Source organism: Microcaecilia unicolor, chromosome 4, assembly GCF_901765095.1.
Source record: "Microcaecilia unicolor chromosome 4, aMicUni1.1, whole genome shotgun sequence".
NCBI lineage: Eukaryota > Metazoa > Chordata > Amphibia > Gymnophiona > Siphonopidae > Microcaecilia > Microcaecilia unicolor.
This window is the reverse complement of record NC_044034.1, coordinates 71,240,076-71,263,553: the sequence shown is the minus strand read 5'-3', so window position 1 is coordinate 71,263,553 and position 23,478 is coordinate 71,240,076. Positions and strand designations below refer to the sequence as shown.

The 23,478-nt window shown below is 43.7% G+C and overlaps 1 protein-coding gene across 2 annotated transcripts in view; it reads right to left on the bottom strand.

Annotated features, from left to right (window-relative positions):
* CDK8 (cyclin dependent kinase 8) overlaps positions 1 to 23,478 on the bottom strand; it is a 422,329-nt gene that overhangs the window by 34,603 nt on the left and 364,248 nt on the right. For both annotated transcript variants that reach the window (XM_030200323.1, XM_030200322.1), the window contains exon 9: positions 5,573 to 5,645. In XM_030200323.1, the coding sequence (XP_030056183.1) occupies positions 5,573 to 5,645 (73 nt within the window). The remainder of the gene's footprint in view (positions 1 to 5,572; positions 5,646 to 23,478) is intronic.

The following is a 23,478-nucleotide window of genomic DNA, read 5'->3' as shown; positions in this document are numbered from 1 at the left end:
GGTCACAAGTACCTGGCAGAAACCCAATTAGTAGCAACTTTTTATGTTACCAATCCTGGAGCAAGCAGTGCCTTCCTAAATGTCCATCTCAATAACACACTATGGACTTTTCCTCCAGGAACTTGTTAAACTTTTTAAACCCAGATACACTGTCATTACCACATTCTCTGGCAACGAGTTCCCGAGCTTAGCTATTCTTCGAGTGAAAAATATTTCCTCCTATTTGTTTTAAAAGTATTTCTATATAATTTCATTTAGTGTTCTCTGGTCTTTGTACTTTTTGAAAGAGTGAAAAATTGATTCACTTTTACACGCTCTATTCCACTCAGGATTTTGTAGACCTCAATCATATCCCCCATCAGCTGTCTCTTTCCAAGCTGAAGAGGCTTAACCTCTTTAGCCTTTCCTCATATGTGAGAAGTTCCATAACCTTTATCATTTTGGTCACTCTTCTTTGAACCTTTTCTATCGTTATGGCCTTGTCCTCCCTGAGTGCTGCTTTTGCTCCTTCATGATCTAACAGCAGTGGCATTCCTGGCCTGGATGGCACCCGGGGCGGAGCGCCGATGCGCCCCCCCCCCCCCGCTAAATGACACCTCCCCCCCCCCCGGCGAAATGACACCCCCCACAAGGGTGCACGCCACTGGGGGGGGGGGGTGCCACGGCACGCCTGCTCCGAGTTCGCTAAACTTCGCTTCGCTGCAGCTCCCTCTGCCCCGGAACAGGAAGTAACCTGTTCCGGGGCAGAGGGAGCTGCAGCGAACGAGCGACAAAGTTTAGCGAACTCGGAGCAGGCGCACGCCGCGGCACCCCCCAGCGGCGTGCACCTGGGGCGGACCGCCCCCACCTTGGTACGCCACTGTCCAACAGTCCCACGGATTCTCTCACAGGCTTTCTGCTTCGTATGTACCTGAAACAGGTGATATGAAGTTTTTGTCTCTGTGGCAAGTTTTTCTTCATATTCTCTTTTAGCCTTCTTTATCAATGCTTTGCATCTAGCTTGACAGTGCTTATGTAGCTTCTTATTTTCTTTCTTTGGATCCTTTTGGTTCTAATAGCCTCTTTCACTTCACCTTTTAACTATGCCAGCTATCATAGTAACATAACATAGTAAATGATGGCAGATAAAGACCTGTATGGTCCAGCCAGTCTGCCCAACAAGACAAACTCATTTTACATGGTATGTGATACTTTATATGTATACCAGAGTTTGATTTGTCCTTGCCCATGGGTGGGGGTAAGGGCTCCCACCTGAAATGGCCATGCAGCAAGTGCTTTACTTGATGCCTGGCCATTTACTGTAGGAAAGTGAGACTTCCTTTTTACCAGCTGCTGTAAAAGGGGGCCTTGGCGCACATGTAAAACACGAGCCAACGCTAGCGCTGGCCCCCTTTAGCAACAGTTTGGTAAAAGGAGCCCTCAGTTTTTATTTTATTTGTAAACTGCTGTGACCTATGTTCAGAAACAGCGGTATAACAAGTTTAGCAATAAACAAACAAACAAACAAACAAACATAAAGATATCATCAAAGACATTCTTGTGGTCTGCCATAACAACAAAAATAGGGCATGGACCAATCGCCTGTCATGATGGAATCAGGAATTAAAGGTCATCTCTAATAAGACATGGTATACAAGTTGCACTAGCAAAAGGCACAAATCAGATCGGAGATTTCAAGGACATACGAAATTACAACGACCATGCTGGACACCAATATGTCAACAGATTACCACCACATTGCACCTGCTGCCAGAGTGAGGAGACAACACGATACCAACAAACTGAGGTTGTATAACCCTATAATTGAAAGGATTAATTCATAAACCCTCTAAATACAATGCAACTTGGACTGTGGGTTTTGGAAATAAGCCTGTCAATTTAAGATCTGTGATCACGAACAGCTGGGTCATTCGTGTGGCTTTTGTCCATAGGGGGTGTGTGTTATGCCACCTCACTTCTATTCATTTCATTTCCCAAAGTATTTATATTAGGGACTTTTAAATCTGTCCTTAAATTTTACTATTTATCTTTGTAAATAAATCTCTATTTGCTTTGTGTGGTCTATGTGGCTGAATAGTGAATAATATGAGGTAATTCTGAATTTTGGACCTTTATTGTAGACATGCTTTCCCCTAGATTTAGTGCCATTATTTACATGCCTATACCGTACATTCCGCAGTAGGTGGCATGTCATAATTGTAGCCTCACATCCCTACCAAACTACATCAGAAGGTGCTATATAAAAGCCATGACAGACATTCAATTATTTTCAGATCAGTAAGCAAAGAACATGTGGCCCCTTAGAATCAGTTATATTGTACAGTTTACCTTAAATGGAAGTGCGAAGGCATTTATATGTAAGAAATGGCATCCAGGGTAACAGTAACTGACTTCTGTGTACCGATGCTAAGGCCATGATAACTCCACAAGCAACATCGTTATAACAAGAATGATGCATGGGGGTGGGCGAAAAGCACTGATGCAGGTTTGAACAAGAGGCATTCAATAATACAACTGTCTAGGACATGGTTGTCCAACCTTGGCCCTTGAGGGCTGCAATCCAGTCAGAATGTCAGAATTTCCCCAATGCATAAGATCTATTTGCATGCACTTCCTCCACTGGACTTACCCGCTGCATGGTGTGGGAGCCTGATGGAGTTCTCTGCTGCTCGTTTTGCCAATAACTGACCCCTGATTATGCTTTTTTAGTGAAACACAGACCGTGTAGGGTCACGGTTGGATGCGTGCACTAACATCAGAGCTTTGTGGATTATTCAAGTATTTTGCTATTGCACCTGGCTGGATACAATTGTTGGAAGATCGTTATAAGCATGTGAAGATTCAGCGGACAGATTTGTTGGATCAATGGATTGAAAGTGACAGTGACCCATTTTGATGGCTGTACGAGTTGTGGATTTCATCTGCATAGTGCTTACCAGAAGACTAAGGGGAACCATACAGCCGTTTTTGGGACTATTTGTTGGAGGACTGTCAAGATAAGTATTGAGTCTCCTGATTTTTGGTAACAGACTGGGTTGCTTGCTTTGTTATTTTTGCTCTTTCTTTTTAGGGGAAATTGAGATGTTTTGAAAGTATGAGAGGAATGTACAATATTGATGAGCAATAGTACTAGATGAATGTGATGTGTTTTAGAAAATGGTATTACAAGATGTATTATGTGCAATAAAGATTTATATATGCATAGTTGCTAAGGAATGTTGTTCCATGCCTATTCATTGGTGAAATCCTGAAAACCTGACCTGGCGAGGGCCAAGCTTGGACACCCCTGGTCTAGGACATCTACTCAAGGATGTAAAAACTTTATGGTTCAATTCATTTGATACTTGTCTCTTCATTTGCGCATTTTTACTAGCGTTTTTTCAGGGCACTGAATATGGGCCAGACAGTACCACATTCTGCTCATATGTGAAGTCCCTTGGGTATCAGGATGAACAATGTACCACTGGAGCAAAACAGAATAACAATCCTTTTCTGCAGGTTTAAGACAGACCAGGCCATATGGGGATGAGACTAGTATTGCATTGTCTTGAAGATCTCTTACCTGTTTAGTCCTAAACCTCAGGGAATACTCTGCCCTTTGGCTACAAAGTAGCCTGTTTCTCCTGATGCGCAAGAATGGCCACCACTTTCATGTTTTCAGTTTACTAGGGTTCTGAACAGGAGCTTGTCAGTCATGGTTTTAAATGAAAGATGGTATGGCACACATTCCCATTTTAAAGGTGCAGCAACAACAGTGAGATCCATAGACCTATCATCAGAGCAGATTATATCAACTGGTAGATGGTACTCACAGCATCCTTTATCACGCCAGAAAGACATTACTAATATATTGCATACACATTAGTGAAATGTGCTGTTGGTTGCAAGTCATCCTGGAGATTGAAGGCACTCATTTATATATCACAAACACAAAACAGCATTAGCCAGACTCTAGCTGAACATTTGGGCCTGGCTAATAGCAGAATATAATTTCTTTAGATGAGACAATGTGGGATGCAGTAGAACCAGTTAATGCCACTAATGCTCCAGAAATAGTCACAAGATGGGCAGTAATCCTCCAACAAAGGGGAATGGAGATGGTAATGATTTGGCACCTAGGCAAAGCATGGAGCTCGCTGAAAAGATACAAATACACTTATCACGGTCACTGGATATTTACCATGTTCTCTGGTATTACATCATCCTCTGAATGGTATGATAGGAAAAGGGGGAGGACCACATCAAGCTATTGAAAGAACCAGGAAGAAATTAAATAAATGGACATAGGTCAGGCATATCATTCGAGGTCCTAATACTGACAATATTTCATCACCGAGAGTTGTCCTGGGATGCGCTGACCATGAGGAGTGCGCCTGTCTGATATGGGCTAGATGTCTAAGAAGCATATTTTCAAAGCACTTAGCCTTCCAAGTTCCATAGGTTTCTATGGAACTTTGGAAGGCTAAGTGCTTTGAAAATATGCCTCTAAGTAACATATAGGAGGACATCTTACAAAGTATAATTAAAAAAAGGGGCATCTAAGGCAAGTTAAGAGACATTAATTGGACTGTGGCAGGGGTACCATGTCAGAGGGTACACTGAAAGTAGTATGTTAAGACAAGATGGGCAGGGATGAGCCAAAATAGGTATACCTTGCCTCTTTATTGCAAAATCCTGGTCAAATGTCGACTTTTACAGTCAGGAATGGCTTGCTTGCTACCTTAAATTTGCCCACATGCTTGATGTGACCCCAGATTTTGATGGACCAGGAAATTCAGTAGTAAAGACTCAGATTGCCCGAGGGCAACATGAGGGACAAAGCTGTGCTATTCAATGAGTGGCCAATGTGAAATGGGTTAGTTTTTGTGGCTAATTTCCTAAGCTGGATATTATCTCTTGCAACAAGATATTTAGGTCAGTCAAGGATAACTTGTTTTGGATGATGTGGCCATAAAATCAACATTAAGAAACTTTTTCCTCAAATTACAAGTGTGGCTCTAAAATTACTTCACAAAGAGGGAGGAATCGGTAAGAAAAAAGTGCAAGCTAATTCTGCGTCTAGACACCAAGTAATCATGAATAATGAATGAAAATGTCAGTTTCTACTCTGTATTTGTGGGCTAGGATCAGGTGTCAAGTGCCCATGCCTGCGGGCCACAAACCACTTAGGTTCTCTAGATATCTATAATTCATAAATATGGATAGATTAGTAGGCTTATTGCCTCCCATTCTATGCAAATCTCTTTCTTGCATATTCATTAAGGATAGCCTAAAATCCAACTAGTTTGCAGCCCTCAAAGACTGGAGTTTGAGACCCCTGGGCTAGATTTACTAAAGTATACTATACACATATTAATGCATGCTATCAGTAAATGTCCCACTGCATAAAACTGGCCCTGTGATGACTAACATACCTTAATGTATGTTAGTAAGCGCTAACACAGTAGTGCACTTTAGTAATCTACCCTATGTCAGTCAGTATATATATATTACTTGATAACATGGTCCCAGGTTTGACCAATCCTATTCTACAGATATAATTTTCATTAAACATTTTCTGGCTAGCACTTACCAAATGGAATGCTTTACTATCTGGTTTCACTTTATGCTTTTCCATGTATTTGATAAGGCTGCAGTTGGTGTACCTAAGGGTTAAAAAAAACAAAACAAACAAAAAATAAACCACGTAAAATGTCTCCAAAATAACAATCAATCTTAATTGTAGTGTTTTATCAAATTGGCAAATTAAGAGGCCCTTTTATTAAAGTTTAGCATATGCTAATAGAATTAGGGCTAGGTTTACTAAGCAGCACTATGGGCACATTAGTGTTTTTAATGTGCGTAAATAGTGTATATGAATTAAATGCTAACATACCCATAGAAATGTATAGGGCGCGGTAGCATTTAACGCTTTAGTAGAAGAATCCCCAAATTATTTCTTTGGCACAAATCTAAATCTACTCCTTACATGGAGGATGAATATTTCACTGAAATGACACGCCTTTGTACTTCTAGGCTGAGTCTTGATCCCAAACATGGTGTATGCTACTCCGTTTGGGAAGCCCTGCCTTATATAGACTGAATCTGTTCCTAAATGTTTTTGACTATATGGTCTACATTAGTATATTAGTAATATATAACAACCATAGCAGTACCCATATATACATACAATATACAGGCTCCCAAACTCCAAACTAGTCAACCGAATGCCAACTGAAAATAATGGGTCTTCAATAACATCTTGAAATTAGTCATTGGTTCTTCAGCACGGTATGCATGTGCATGAATGTATGTTTATTTTTATATCTATTCACCCACCCCGATATACCAGCTCATGACATCCACAATGAGTATTCATGAGATAGATTTGCATGAGGTGGAGGCAGTGCATGCAAATCTCTCTCATGAATTTTCATTGTGGATATCCTGAAAACCTGATTGGCTGGGGTGCGTCCAGGACAAGATTTGGGAACCACTGCTATACATAATTCCGAGCACTCTACCAAAACCCTCATCCACACCCTTGTCACCTCTCGTTTAGACTATTGCAATCTGCTTCTTGCTGGCCTCCCACTTAGTCACCTCTCCCCTCTCCAATCGGTTCAAAACTCTGCTGCCCGTCTCAACTTCCGCCAGGGTCGCTTTACTCATACTACCCTTCTCCTCAAGTCGCTTCACTGGCTCCCTATCCGTTTTCGCATCCTGTTCAAACTTCTTCTAACCTATAAATGTATTCACTCTGCTGCTCCCCAGTATCTCTCCACACTCGTCTTTCCCTACACCCCTTCCCGTGCACTCCGCTCCATGGATAAATCCTTCTTATCTGTTCCCTTCTCCACTACTGCCAACTCCAGACTTCGCGCCTTCTGTCTCGCTGCACCCTACGCCTGGAATAAACTTTCTGAGCCCCTACGTCTTGTCCCATCCTTGGCCACCTTTAAATCTAGACTGAAAGCCCACCTCTTTAACATTGCTTTTGACTCGTAACCACTCACCTCCACCTACCCTCCTCTCCTCCTTCCTGTACACATTAATTGATTTGATTACTTTATTTTTGTCTATTAGATTGTAAGCTCTTTGAGCAGGGACGGTCTTTCTTCTATGTTTGTGCAGCGCTGCGTACACCTTGTAGCGCTATAAAAATGCAAAATAGTAGTAGTAGTAGTAATGTATACTGTTATTATAGGTTCTGTGTACTGTGTGAATGTCTCCTATCCTATTGTAGTTCCTTTCTTTTATTATAGATTGTTATTTCTGTACACCACTCTGGTTTGAGTATCAATGAAGAGCAGTATATCAAATAAAATTAATTTAACTTGACACTTATGCTGTGCCTCCAAATAGGCAAGCTGACATCACAATTCACACTCTTCCTTCTGTTTTTAGTGCTTCCTCTGGAATGCAACCCTACCCAGAGGGCCTCCAGTGAAATCTTGTCCTTGTCATTCAATTTCAGAAATTCCCCTCCCTCCCTAACACATTCCTACTACTCTAGACCCTTACTGTCTGAATCTCTTGGTGTGTGCATTTTCTTTCCGATCTGAATAATAGAGTTCCTTTCTTGCATTTCTTATATGTAATTTTTAAACTGTACTCCACCTCAGTCTGCTAGTTAGTGCAGGTGGTATAGCAAGCATCAATAAATAAATAAAAGCTACTCCACCCTTTGGAACACTTGTGGATCAGCCAACAAACTATCATTCAAGCACCAGTAACGCCAACCCTGGACACCAACCTGCTGTTGTAGCTCCATCCATACAGGAGCATAATAGGTCCATGTAATGGTCTCAATCTGGGACCACTCCAGGAAGGAAGAGAGACCCATGCCACAAAAAAATAAAATCTATCCTAGAATAACTATTATGCACCAACACATGGCTTTCTCTTCAATTATCCACCAAATTTAATGACACCAAGAAGCTATGGACTCTTCCTTTCTTCTCTCCCATGTGGGTCCACCTCCCCCATGTTGTCTAAGTTTGGCATCAACATTAACTTGAAGTCCACCCCCCCCCCCAACTAATAAAGCCCCCCCCCTGAAACTGAACTATTTCAGTCAAACATTTTTCAAAGTAGGCTCCCTGGCATGTATTAGGTGCATACATATTCACTATTAATAACTCCCACCGCCAACAAAAAACCCCTCCTCATCACCCCATATCTATTTTATGACCACTCGCAATGCTTTATTTATTTGTTACATTTGAATCCCACATTTTCCCACCTATTTGCAGGCTCAATGTAGCTTATATAGTACCGGAGAGGTGTTTGCAGACTCCGGTGTGAACAAATATAAAGTGATGTTGTGGTAATAAAGAGTTCATGGGGAACAGTCAGTGGAAGAGTTGTGTAATGACCATTACGTACTTTACTTTTGTTGTGTTGCAGAGATCAGGCATTTAGGTTGGATCAGTAGGGTATGCCTTTTCAAACAGGTTAGTCTTCAGTAATTTCCAGAAGTTTAGGTGATCGGCAGGGGGGCAAGATGGCGGCTGAGTAACAAGCTAGGAAGGTTGCTCCGTTCTTACTTGCTCGTAACTCCCCTTTTCTTTGTTACCGGACATTTCTAAAACATGCCTAAACGGAGAGGTAAATCGCGAGGAGGACCCGCTACCCCCCATTTACCTGGAGCTGTGACTATGGAGCGCTTCCTTCTTCCGGGCACACCGACGGGGTCTGGTTCGCTGCTTGAGGGTTTGGGGAGAGGTCTCCCGTTCCCTCAGCTTGAACAAGAAACATCCTTCAGCCCCGAGATGAGGATCCCTCCTCCTATGCCGGCTACGGCGTTGAACTCAGTCCGGAGACTTCCAGAGGCGCAGGACGCGACGGGGTCTCCTGGAGCGGGTGCTGGGGCGACGCCTGAAACGCCGATGACTCTGCTGTGCAAACAGCAGAGGTGGGGGGAGGAGAAGCAGCCTCTGAGGAAGAACACGGAGCAGTGGCAGCTCAACCAGTTTTTTTCTTCGTTTCTTACTTTGGATACTTCAAATAGATCACTTTTGCCTGAAAAACCTCAACAAATTTCCTTGGACAACATTTGGGAAGCACTTGTAAGTTTAGAAACTTTATTTATACAAAAGTTTTCTCAATTAGATAAGAAATTTAACTGTGATAATGAAAAGATTGTGGAAATAGATAAGAAAGTGATGTCTTTGGGCAAAGAGGTGGAAATTAATTCTTCAGCAATAAAAAATTCTCAGCAAATTCAATTGAATTTAATTAAAGAAAACTTGTATCTTCAAAACAGAGTGGAAATACTAGAGAATTATCAACGCTCAAATGCTCTTAGACTGATAATTTTCCTAAGCAGATTGCCATTTCTCCATTGATAACCTTCAAACAGTACTTACAGAAGCTCTAAAAATTCCAGAAAAATCACATCCACCAATTTCAAAGATTTTCTATGTAGAACCATTTCGGAAGAAAGAATTATTACAAAAAGAAGATGCAAATGTTCAATCTTTGGACTTAAATTTGACTCAAATTATTGAGGGAGACAATGTGGGCCTGACAACTGCAACACTCAAAGTGATTTTCATACTTCAACTGGATAGAGACTGGATACTTAAACAATTTTTTCTTAATAAAAGACCAGGTTTCCTTAATTGTAATATTAGAATGTACCCGGATGTCTCTAGAACTACCCAGAAAAAAAGACAGGAATTTCTTAAATTGAGACCAAAAGTAATGCAACTTGGTGCATTATTTTGGCTGAACTTTCCTTGCAAATGTGTGATAAAAATAAATTCAATCAAGTATGTATTTTTTGAGGCAAGTCAACTGAATTCCTTTTTAGAAGTAAAGCTGGGAGACCTACCTCAGCCATTACCAGAGACAATAGTAACATCAACCCCATAGATAGTTTATATTGTCTGGATAGCTTAAACCGGCCACCATGATTTGATTTTAGAAGTTGGCTTCTGAAATTTACAGATTTTCCTAAAAATGTGGAAACCCCCTGTTAATTGTGGACTATAGATGAGTAATGGATCTTTTTCCCTATTTTTTGGATTGCCTTAAAGTTTATGTTTTGATAATCTTTGTTTTAAGATACTAAATCATCTTTATCTGTATTCAAGATGTTCTTGATGTAATTAAAAATATAAATAAATAATTAAAAAAAAAAAAAAAAAAAAAGAAGTTTAGGTGATCGTACGTTGTTTTCAAGGCTTTTGGTAATGCGTTCCACAGTTGTGTGATTATGTAGGAAAAGCTGGATGCGTAAGTTGATTTGTATTTAAGACCTTTGCAGCTTGGGTAGTGAAGATTTAGATATGTTCGTGTTGATTTAGATGTGTTTCTGGTTGGTAGGTCAATAAGGTCTGTCATGTATCCCGGGGCTTTGCCGTAAATAATTTTGTGGACCAAGATATAGATTTTGAAGGCAATATGTTCTTTGATTGGGACCCAGTGTAGTTTTTTGCCGAGGGGTTTTGCGCTTTCAAATCGCATTTTTCCAAATATAAGTCTGGCTGCTGTGTTTTGGGCTGTCTGAAGATTCTTTAAAATTTGTTCTTTGCATCCCGCATAAATTCCATTACAGTAGTCTACGTGGCTTATATATATACCATTGATTGTATCAGGTTGCAAAATGTTTCCCTCGGGAAGAATGGTTTCACACGGTTCAGTTTCCACATTGAACAGAACATTTTCTTTGTTGTGGATTTCACTTGGCTCTCTAGCGTTAAGTTACGGTCCAGTGTAACGCAGAGGATTTTCAGGCTGTCTGAATAGGGAGGGTGTAGTCTGGGGTGTTGATACTTGTGGGGTTGTCCGCGCTGTATTGGGATGAGAGGATGAGACAGTGTGTTTTTTCTTTATTGAGTTTTAGTTGAAATGCACTTGCCCATGAGTCCATGATGTTCAAACTGAGCTTGATTTCGTTGGTGATTTCTGTCAGTTTGTGTTTATAAGGAATGTGTATTGTGATATCGTCTGAATAGATGAAAGGGTTGAGGCCTTGGTTGGATAAGGACTTGGTTGAAAAGGATCAGTGATAACGGTGATCCTTGAGGTACTCCGCAGTCTGCTTTCCACGGTGATGATATGTTTGAGTTTGATTTCCCTTGATATGTTCTCATGGTTAGGAAACCCTTGATCCAGCTAAGTATATTTCCACCAATCCCGAAGTAGTCTAGTAGTCTTAGTAGTATATTATGGTTTACCATGTCGAAAGTTGGTTGGGAATGCATGCTTTCCTATCCATTTATGGACTTCTAATCTTAAGGAACACAAGAAAGGGAGCTAGGCATTTTGTTTGATAAAAGATCATACTATAAAACTAAAATAAGGCCAGATTACAAAGACCTGAAGAAATTATACCAACTCGTGAACAAACTCCTAGACACCACCTTGGTCAATACAACAAATACAGACATCCCACCCGCAGACAAACTTGCTAAGTACTTCAATGATAAAACTGTAAACCTATGGAACACCCTACCCCAGGACAACATCGACATCAAAAACTTCCTTAATGAGTTAGACCAGCTTGTCCCAGTCCGCCTGATTCAGCTTCTCCTTGCTTGTTCCAGTCCATCTGCTCCAGCTTCTTCCAGTCCGTCTGCTCCAGCTTTTCCCAGCTTGTTCCAGTCCGCCTGCTCCAGCTTTTCCCAGCTTGTTCCAGTCCGCCTGCTCCAGCTTGTTCCAGTCCGCCTGCTCCAGCTTGTTCCAGTCCGCCTGCTCCAGCTTTTCCCTGCTTGTTCCAGTCCATCTGCTCCAGCTTGTTCCAGTCCGTCTGCTCCAGCTTTTCCCAGCTTGTTCCAGTCCGCCTGCTCCAGCTTTTCCCTGCTTGTTCCAGTCCATCTGCTCCAGCTTGTTCCAGTCCGTCTGCTCCAGCTTTTCCCAGCTTGTTCCAGTCCGCCTGCTCCAGCTTTTCCCTGCTTGTTCCAGGCCATCTGCTCCAGCTTGTTCCAGTCCGCCTGCTCCAGCTTCTCCTTGCTTGTTCCAGTCCGCCTGCTCCAGCTTCTCCCCGCTTGTTCCAGGCCATCTGTTCCAGCTTGTCCCATTCCGCCTGATCCAGCTTCTCTCTGCTTGTCCGAAACTCAGGTGCACCTGATCCAGCTCGTTCCAGTCCGTCTGTTCCAGCTTGCTCCTGCATGCTCCAATCCTGCCACCCTGCTCTCTTCTGCTCCAAACTATTCCAGCTTGTTCCAGTCCTGCTGTGCTCTCCACCGCACTCACCTGTTCCTGCCTGCCTGCTAGCCAATCAACCAACCTGCCAGCTTGTTCCAGTCCTGCTACTGCGCTCTCCACCGCACTCACCTGTTCCTGACTGCCTGCTAGCCAATCAACCAACCTCCAAATTATTACAGCTTGTTCCAGTCCTGCTGCTGAGCTCTCCACCGCACTCACCTGTTCCTGCCTGCCTGCTAGCCAATCAACCAACCTGCCTGCTATCAGCCCTTCAACTTGCCTGCTTATCTGCACATCAACAACCTGCTGCTGAGCTCTCCACCGCACTGACCTGTTCCTGCCTGCCTCCCTGCCTCCATCCCTGCTAGCTTGTCAGCCCATTGACTTACCTGCTCGCCAGCCCTTCAACTTCTTCTCAGCCCATCTACCAACCTACCTGCTTCAGTCACTACTTATGGCCCCTGTACACATTCTCTTCCTTGCCCTATCCCTTCCTAATCTTTTTCTACTCCCCCTACCGCTGTCTATTGCTGAAACGCACCGCCCACCCATGTCCTCTCCAGTCTACACAATACTGCAACACCCTATTCACCCCCGTCCCTCACCACCTCTCTTGTCCCCCTCCTCCTTCCTAGCTCTCAACCTTCAACACTTCCTTCCTGCCATTAACCCATCCCCTTTCCTCCTAAGTGCATCCCGTCTTCGTCGCTCTACCTCCCCCACCCTCTTCCGCACTCTCTTGCTCCTCCTCCTGCTATCCGCAGGAGACATCAATCACAATCCAGGTCCCCCCACCTGTCCTCGTCCTATCCATGCAGACGATTCCGGGATGTCTCCAATCTCATCTCTATTCCCCTCCTCCCCCCCTTCCCTCCCCTTCTCATGTGCCCTGTGGACTGCCCGATCGGTCTGCAACAAACTTCCATTCATCCATGATCTCTTCATCTCCTATTCCCTTCAACTGCTCGCCCTAACTGAAACCTGGCTCTCCCCTGATGACTCTGCCTCAGTCGCGGCCCTATGCCATGGAGGTTCTCTCTTCTCCCACACTCCCCGCCCAGTTGGCCGCGGTGGAGGTGTCGGGTTACTACTCTCGCCCTCCTGTAGTTTCAAACCCCTCCTCCTACCGCAATCCCACTGCTTCTCATCCTTTGAAGGCCATGCCATCCGTCTATTCTACCCGTTGCCACTCAGAGTGGCAGTCATTTACTGCCTCCCTGATAAATCTCTCTCTTCCTTCCTCTCTGACTTCGATGCCTGGCTTTCTGTTTTTCTTGATCCTTCACCTCCGTCCCTCATTCTTGGAGACTTTAACATACACGCTGATGACCTATCCGACCCTCACGCTTCTCAGTTCCTCACTCTAACATCCTCCTTTAACCTCCACCTGTGCTCCACCACTCCTACTCACCAAAATGGCCATTGTCTCGACCTCGCCCTCTCCTCTTCCGGCTCACCCTCCAATTTCCACGCCTCAGCTCTTCCTCTCTCTCTGACCATCACCTCATCACCTTCACACTTCTTCACCCCCCTCAGCCCCGCCCAACATTAACCACTACTTACAGGAATCTCCAGGCTATTGACCCTTCCACCTTATCCTCTAGTATTTCTAATCTCCTCCCCTCCATCATGTCCTCCGAGTCTGTCGACAAGGCTGTCTCCGCTTACAATGCCACTCTCTCCTCTGCTCTGGACACCCTTGCGCCATCCATCTCCCATCCCACAAGGCGTACTAATCCCCAGCCTTGGTTGACCCCTTGCATCCGTTACCTTTGCTCCTGTGCCCAATCTACTGAACGCCTCTGGAGGAAATTTCGCACCTATTCAGATTTCCTTCATTACAAATTCATGCTATCCTCCTTCCAGACCTCCCTATTCCTTGCCAAACAGGACTACTACACCCAATTGACCAATTCTCTCATCTCCAACCCTCCGCTCCCACCCCACTCACTCTCTCCTCAATCTCTTGCTAACTACTTCCGCGACAAGGTGCAAAAGATCAACCTTGAGTTCACTACCAAGCCACCTCCTCCCCTTCACCCTTCAACCCTCTCCCCTCAACCAACCAACCCTGGCCTCCTTCTCCTCCTTTCCCATAATCACCGAGGAGAAAACCGCCTGCCTTCTTTCCTCCTCGAAATGCACCACTTGTTCCTCTGATCCCATCCCCACCAACTTACTTAACACCATCTCTCATACTGTCACCCCCTCCATCTGTCATATCCTTAACCTCTATCTCTCCACTGCAACTCTCCCTGACACCTTCAAGCACGCCGTAGTCACACCTCTCCTCAAAAAACCATCACTTGACCTTACCTGTCCCTCCAACTACCGCCCCATCTCCCTCCTACCCTTCCTCTCCAAATACTTGAGCGCACTGTTCACAGCCGCTGCCTTGATTTTCTCTCCTCTCAGGCATTCCTTGATCCGCTTCAATCCGGCTTTCGCCCTCTACACTCAACAGAAACAGCACTCTCTAAAGTCTGCAATGACCTGTTCCTTGCCAAATCCAGAGGCCACTACTCCATCCTCATCCTTCTCGATCTATCCGCCGATTTTGACACTGTCAATCATGATTTACTTCTTGCCACACTGTCCTCATTTGGGTTCCAGGGCTCTGTCCTCTCCTGGTTCTCCTCCTATCTCTCCCACCGAACCTTCAGGGTACACTCTTATGGATCTTCCTCCACCCCCATCCCGCTCTCTGTTGGAGTTCCCCAGGGATCTGTCCTTGGACCCCTTCTTTTTTCAATTTACACCTCTTCCCTGGGCTCACTGATCTCATCTCATGGTTTCCAGTATCATCTTTATGCTGATGACACCCAGCTGTATCTCTCCACACCAGACATCACCACGGAGACCCAGGCCAAGGTTTCGGCTTGCTTATCCGACATTGCTGCATGGATGTCCAACCACCACCTGAAACTGAACATAACCAACACCGAGCTTATCGTCTTTCCACCAAAACCCACTTCTCTTCCTCCGCTCTCCATCTCAGTAGATAATACCCTCATCCTCCCCGTTTCATCAGCCCGCAACCTTGGAGTCATCTTCGACTCCTCCCTCTCCTTCTCCGCGCATATCCAGCAGACAGCCAAGACCTGTCGCTTCTTCCTCTTTAACATCAGCAAAATTCGCCCTTTCCTCTCTGAGCACACCACCCGAACTCTCATCCACGCTCTCATTACCTCTCGCCTTGACTACTGCAACCTACTCCTCACTGGCCTCCCACTTAACCATCTATCCCCCCTTCAATCCATTCAGAACTCTGCTGCACGTCTTATATTTCGCCTGAACCGATATACTCATATCACCCCTCTCCTCAGGTCACTTCACTGGCTTCCGACCAGATACCGCATTCAGTTCAAGCTTCTCCTTCTTATCTACAAATGCACTCAGTCTGCAGCCCCTCATCACCTCTCTACCCTCATCTCCCCTTACGTTCCCGCCCGAAACCTCCGCTCACAGGACAAATCCCTCCTCTCAGTACCCTTCTCCACCACCGCCAATTCCAGGCTCCACCCATTCTGCCTCACCTCACCTTATGCTTGGAATAAACTTCCTGAGCCCATATGCCAAGCCCCCTCCCTACCGATCTTCAAATCCTTACTCAAAGCCCACCTCTTCAATGTTGCTTTCGGCACCTAGCCTTTATACCTTTCAGGAAATCTAGACTGCCCCAGTTTGACGACCCCTACTTGTCTGACTGTACATTTGTCCTTTAGATTGTAAGCTCTCTGAGCAGGGACTGTCCTTCTATGTTAAATTGTACAGTGCTGCGTAACCCTAGTAGCGCTTTAGAAATGTTAAATAGTAGTAATAGTAGTAGTAGTAGACCGTACCTTTGGAGAATACCCAGCTGATCGAATCTGGACAAACTTCGTTCTCCTTACCAACATGGGCTTACCGCTTACTAAAAAGGAAGTACCGCTGGGCTACTGCTACCAAAATATATTTTTGTAGCGCCGGTGTGTACCCGCTGGTAATCGGCCAGTGCGGTGTGCTGCTTAGTTACTGCCGGGTTGACGTGGGAGCCCTTAGCACCACCTCAATGGGTGACGGTAAGGGCTCCCCCCCCCCCAAATGGCAATTTCTTTTAAAAAAGACATAACTTTTACACGCTGTAATAAAAGGGGAACTTACGCCAGCGCAGGCCCCTTTTGCCACAGCTTGGTAAAAGGGGCCCATAGTAACCTATGGAACTTTGTAAGTGTAAGTGCTTTGAAAATGAGCCACATGGAGGGGCATTTTGATATGACATCTCTAAGTCTGACTTTAGATGTTTTGCAAAAAACGTCCAAAATCTGAGTAAGTTCATTTTCCAAAAAGAAAAACATCTATCTTTTGTTTTAGAAAATACTGTTTCTAACAAGGTTTTGTTTTTTTGCTTCATTTTCAAAACAAAAACGTCCAAGTGAAAAATGTAGAAAATCAAGCCATTGGGATGTAGGAAGGGCTAGCATTTTTAGTAGACTCGTCTCCCAGACATCTCAAAAGATAAATGGGGCACTGCAGTGGACTTCAAAAACATGCTCCCAGGTACACATCTCACCATTGCTCCCTTATCTTGTCTGCTGAGCACCCCAAAACCCACTGCCCACAACTGTACACCACTACAATAGCCCTTATACTGGGGGCACCTATATGTGGGTACAGTGGGTTTCTGGTGAGATTTGGAGGGCTCACAGTTTCCCCCACACATGTGACAGTCAGAGGGCGATAGGGACCAGAGTCCCCCACTCCGTGATGCATTGCACTGTCCACAACACTGCTCCAGGGACCTGCATGCTGCTCTAATAGACCTGGCTCTAACATCTGAAGCTGTCATAGAGGTTGCTAAATCATAGTTGTATTCACATTTGTGGGGGGTGGTAGGGAGTCAGTGAACACTGGGGGAGGGGGGGGGGTTGGGGGAGGGTCACCCCGATTCGCTCAAGTGGTCATCTGGTCATTTAGAGCACACTTTTTTTGTCTTATTTGTTATAAAAACAGGTCTAGCTCAAAACGTTTTAGTTTAGTCCTGGACAATTTTTTGTTTTGTTCCATTATGGCTGAAAAACGTCCAAGTGTTAGGAACACCCAGATCTCGCCTTTTAACATGCCCCTGACACACCCCCTTATGATTTGAACGCACTTCTGACAGACTTCATAGAAAAATGTCTAAAACTTGGTTTTGAAAATACCAATTTGGACATTTTTGTGAGTAAAATGTCCAAATGCAGATTTATGCCACTTTTTAGACATTTTTCTTTTTTTAAAATGAGTTTCATAGTAACCTATGTAATTTGTAACTCAATGTGTTTTGAAAATAAGCCTCATTATAATCAGCAGATTAGGATGGCTAAGCAGACGTATTATGGTAAATTAATTAATACTAGTGATAACTTGGCACGTTGATTGTTTTAAAATTTTTAGTATTCTTAAGGAAAAAGCTAGGAACAATTAAAATGTCAGCAGCACATGAATCAGGTTTGTTTTTTTCCCAGCAGAAAATAGAAGCGTTTAACATCAAGTATTGTGACAGTGAATTGAAAACCTATTCTGGATGAGTCTGTAAGACAAGATATACGAAAGGTAGCAATGAGCTCATTTTATGAATATTCTTTGGTTGCGTTTTATAAGCTTCTGTTAAAAACTAAGCAGCTTGATCTTATTCTTGATCCAATCCCACTGATACAAATTAAAATAAATAAAAACGGGTGGTGCCAGCAGTTTGGAAGTATGCTGGTGTACATCTAATCCTAAAATCCCCTTTGGAGGATACTGAGGATGTGAAAAATTACAGGCCTATTTCCAATCTACCTCTTCCAGCTAAACTGGTGAAATAAGTTATTTTAGAACAGCTAGTGAAGTTTATTGAAAAAGTGAATGTTTACATTCATGCCAAATGGGTTTCAGGGCAAGCCATAGTACAGAAACAATAACAACTTTGCTTCTGAGTGAGACGTATGAAATTCTTGAGTCAGGAGTTGTGGCATTGGCACTCTCACTAGATTTAGCCGAATGTCTGCTTTTGATTTGGTGGATGGGCTTGATTCAAAGATTAAGTTCTGTAGGGATTAAGTATGTACCCTTATCATGGTTTTCATCCTCTCGTACTCAGAGAGAACATTTCAGGTCTTTGTTGGATCTACAAGGTCAAACTTTTTTTCAATTAAATTGTGAAGTGCCACAGGGATCAGAACTTTCACCAATTTTATTCAACTTATTTCTTAGTCCATTAATTGAAATCATTCAAAGTTTTGGGCTTCATGTTTATTATGTGGACGATATACTTATTGTTGCTAAGGGTGAATGTGTTGAAACCCAATTTGACAAATCTGAAGTTTGGATTTTTGGTGGTGGACAATTGGCTACAGGAACACAGGTTGATTCTGAACATTGAAAAAACAAACAAACTTTGATTACTCAGATTTTTGGAAGTTGAGTGGCTGTGTTGAGGGGTGAGTCCAGCGGCTCTGTACAACACATGTAATTTACTGTTATTTTGGTTGTGTGCTTGTGAAAACTGTATTTTTCTGCTGTGTGAGTAAGCTATTCTATCAAAGAAATAGCATTCTTTTTTTTAGTAATTTTAATTTTAAATGTAAACTGCTTTATATTGAAGATAAGTGGCATAGCAAATGTAAAATAAACAAACACTTATACAGGGCTCCAAGGATTGGTGCCCTAGGAGCCAGTAATACAACTGTTGCACTGAGTCAGGTCCTTAAACTCACCTATATCCAAGATTCCTCCGAGCTGCAAATTATTTCATCACATGTGATTCTCCAAATCTTCAGATTTATTTAATACCTCTCCTGGAACTCTCCCTGCACCCCTTCCATGGTGCGCTGCACCAACAACACAGAGGTCTCGCACCCATCCATACTCTCCTCTAATTGATCAATGCGAGGGCCCAAACCTGTCAGGTTGGACTTTATCTCCTGAACCACATCTCTGATCTGGGACTTCACTGCAGCTATCTCAGTCACGTTCATTGAACCAGGTCAGCAATGCTGATGCAGACACCCCCACCAGCATTAATTCCTCCACGAGCTCCATTCTGCACAGTCTTGAACATGCTGTAATTCTGGTGCACTCTCTCTTCTCCTCTGCTTCCCTGGCCTGGGCCACACAGACTGTGGCTTTATCCAGCTGCTTGAGTGGCGTCTTGCCCTCGGTAGGCTAAGTTTTTGATGACATGAGCAATCCTCAAAGTCTGGGCTCTTCAAGCACCACGGTAACTACCTACCTGGTGAGGAGATTATAGAGCAGGAATGGTAAATTACTTGGACTCACTCAGGAGCTCTGAGTCTACGCGTCCATCTTGTTAGATGATGTAACTTTCTCCCTGAATTTGCTTCTTAACATCTTTCTGATCTGTCTAGCAATCCTCATCCAGGATCTTGGAATTCACGCCATTTATTATGCAGGCTATATCCTACTGGTTTACTATACTGTCTTACTTCTGATATCTCATGCTTTAATCCTGTTTTGAATTATTATAAAACTATGGCTTCATGTATCACCAGACACTTTTTTGTCTCTGCTTTGGTTCCTGTAATAGATAATTACACTTTGAAACTAGTTCAAAATTCTTGTTCTTACGCATAAAGCTTTACATTCTGGTGTCCCCTCCTATCTTGCTTCCATTATTGTACCATGTGCTCCTCCAAGACTACTGAGGTCTCTAAATGATCACCATTTACGAATACCTGCAATTCGTGACACTAGATTAGAAACCATGAGGCAATGTGCTGTCTACTGTGCTACACCTTCTCTGTGGAATTCTCTTCTAGTCAATATTTGACTGGAATTATCCTATCCTAAATTTAGATCAATTCTGAAGACGCATTTACTCCGTAAAGCTTTTGACAACCATACCCTTAACAATGTAGCAATTTGCATTCACTGGTCCCATCAATTCATTTTTATTCCTCTCCCTTTTTTTCAACCACTGCAGTTGCAATGATAATCAAATGAGAATAATACCACAAAGTGGCACACACTACCCTGTATACTCCAAGGATACAGCAATTTCATGGGAAAACCGTATTGCTGTAAATTGTTGTGTGATTTGACTTTTCTCTCTCTCTCTCTTTTTTTTTTGTATACTGTAAGGGAAAGTGCAGAGCACATCCAGAGACCAAGGCCTAAGTCTTTTGAGGGTACGTTGCAGAACAGTGTAGCAGACTAAAGGAAAGAAAATCATCATATAAGACAAATTTCTCCTTCCTTAGTGTCTAGCTCAGTGGTGTAGCTACAGTGGGCCTTGGGCCCTCCAATGTCTGCTGGTTTTGTTGGCAGGGGTCCCCAAGCACCGCCAGCAGCAGCTTTCCTGTTCCAATATTCACTTTCATGCTACCTGTCCGGCTTCCCCCTTCCTCACATACATACTTGGTATTAATAAAATTGAGCATATGTGATCTTTGCGTATACTCAATTTCATTAAAACCGAGCATACGTGCCAGGGCAGGAAAGCAAGGTAGGCAGCGTGGTGCCAAGTATCATCACAGGAAGGCTTTTGCTGGCAGGGCATGGGGACCCCCACCAGCCCAGGTATGTGGGGTTGTCATGGGAAGGTGGGGCAAAATGTGCCCCCCCCCCCAAATCAAGGTCTGGCTACACTGTTCTGCACAAGTGGGGTAGATCAAAGCAGACCTAATGGGTTGGGGGGAGGGGGGATCAGCCTGAGCCCGAGTGAAGTGGGCCTTCAGGTCCTGAGGTACCAGATGATTCTTGCAAATATAGGCAGTCTCAGTAGCCACCTTGATCCAACTTGCAATGAATGCCTTAGAGGCCACCTGGCTCGTCCTAGGGCCATGAAAAAGAACAAAGAAGAGATCAAAAAGGCAAAAATCATTCATTTCCTTCACATACTGGAGCAGGGTCTTCCTGATATCTAGCTTGTAGAGCCTCCGGTCTGCAGGAGCAGTGCTTTCTGACACAAAGGAAGGCAAATTAGCTTCCTGATTCACGTGGAATGGAGACACCACCATAGGAAGAAAGGAAGGGACTGTGCAAAGGGAAACCAAGTACTCCACAAAGGAGAGAAGACTCAACAAGTTCCAACAAGATTCTTCAATCTGAGGTGATTGTGAACAGAAAAACTGCCTCAAGAGTGAAGCCTTGGGAAGCTCTCGGAGAACCAGATTGAGGTCCCACAAGTGAAAGGAGGGACATATTCGGGGGGGGGGGGGGGGAAGAGGGCACAAATGTGTCAATCCTTTCAGGAAATGGCCCATCTTCCCATGCTGATGTCTTTCACTTTACCCCAAAAACTGGAAAGAGCAGCTACCTGGACCCTCAGGGAACCCAACACCAGACCCTGGTCCAGGCCTTGCTGTAAAACCGTTGGGAATGGGGTGGACGAGCTCCAGGGAGTATCCAGAACCCACTGGTCCAAGGTGATGTGGACCCATTCATGGCGGATGAGGCACACCCGCCCCCCATCTGCACCATTGAGGAGCCTAGTGTGTACTCATTGGCTTGTCATGGAAATCTGTCTGTAGGAGCTGAAGGACCGGTTCTCCTAAGGCTCCGAAAGACCTTCCTGAACTGGAGGCCTGGGTCAGAGCCCAATGATCTGGACAAAAACGGCTCGCTACCCGGGAGCGACCTCTGAAAGTGGGATATCGCTAGGAACCATTTTTGTCTCAGCTCAGGGAGATGAAGGGGCCAAGCCTTCCCCTTGTCCTTCATCAGCATCTCCATCCAAAGGGCAAGGCCTGAAACTGAACATGGCGCACAAGAACATAGAAACAAAGATTATGCTTGTGATGTGCAGCTGGGCCTCCGTGAGGATCAAGTATGTCAAGAACTTGCCCGGCCGAACCAAGGCAATCATAGACCCGAGGGTTTCCATGCAAAAGTGTTGCTCCCTCAGGCATTTACCCCCTTCCCAGACAGCATGACCTACTATCTGCTGAGGTAGAGAAAATACTGGATCTTTCTGGAGAGCACCACCAGCTAATACCGGTGAGGTCACTGGATTTTCTCTACCTCCACCTACTGGTAGGTAGGGATAACCCCACTTGTGCCAAACAGTGTAGATGCACACTAAGGGGGTTGTTTACTAAAGCTTAGCTCAAGTTATCTGCAGCAGGGCCCAAAGGAATAAAATGGGCCCTGCTGCGGATAACTTGAGCTAAGCTTTACTAAACAGTGTTGTAAGGAAGTGGATTTGTATGATCCCCTCCCCCCTGCAGAAAAAAAAAGATAGAGAACTATACAAGATAAAAATGGGATAGACTCACTAGGCCACATAGATCTCTCTTCTGTTATTCTAGTATTACGTTTGGAACATGAAAAACAAACATACTGATTAATGCTACGAAAAGTGAATTATTCTTAAAAGGCATCTTACATATAATCCCCACAAATATCAAAATGTCATACAGTGTTGCAAAAATATTTGTGAATACCCTAAGATTCTCTAAGATTGATTTTGCACAGAATGTCTAGGTACAAATTAGGATGTTCAGGTCAGGTTCACAGTTCCCCAAATATTTTACAAAATGCTCTGAACACGGAGTCTTTTATAAAATACTTATAAAGATGCAGGGGGAAATACATGTGTATTTGCCAGGATGCCCAGCAGAATCAACAATTTTAGATGGAAACATACTAAAAAGAAAGATCATCATCAAATAAAAGTGCTTGCAAAGACACATTAAGTGCTGATCTTACAACGTACATGTGTATCCAGCACTTACACATATAAGTGCCAGATTTCACAAAACTACATATACAAGAGGAGTAAATTAAGAAGCCAAGTGAAATAATGAGTTTTTTTGGATTTTTTTTTTGTTAGACACTATAGAGATGAGCATAACTGCCTTACCAACCACCGCTAGAAACCCCAGGTGCAAATGAGTAGACACCTGTTACTTAGGCTTATCATGGAGAAGGTGTAAATACCTATGGGAAAATTCTGAATAAAAAGTATATATATTTCTCATTACAAAATGGGAAACAACACGCATATTTTGGAACTCCTCTAAACATACCTAGACCAGGTCCCTTTGAAATCTATGCATCTTGCGACTTAGGGGTGTGTCTACTAAATTGCACTAGTAAATGTGCTTAGCACATGCTAACACAGCACTTTCCCACATGCTAAGCCCATTTCTAGCATCAGAAAATACAGCCATTTCCAGTATTTCTCTTTAAGATTATGTGTTATGTTTGCATTAACGCATGTAACCTGAAAATTGTTTTACAGGGGAGCACTTACTGTCTCCTATTTAGGAGGTGCTAGGAGCACTCACAATATGGATGCAGTAACTGGAATGCACCAGCTGTAAAGTGCATCCATGCCCATTCTCTGCTTTTGAAATGCCCCCTCCAGAAAATAAATAA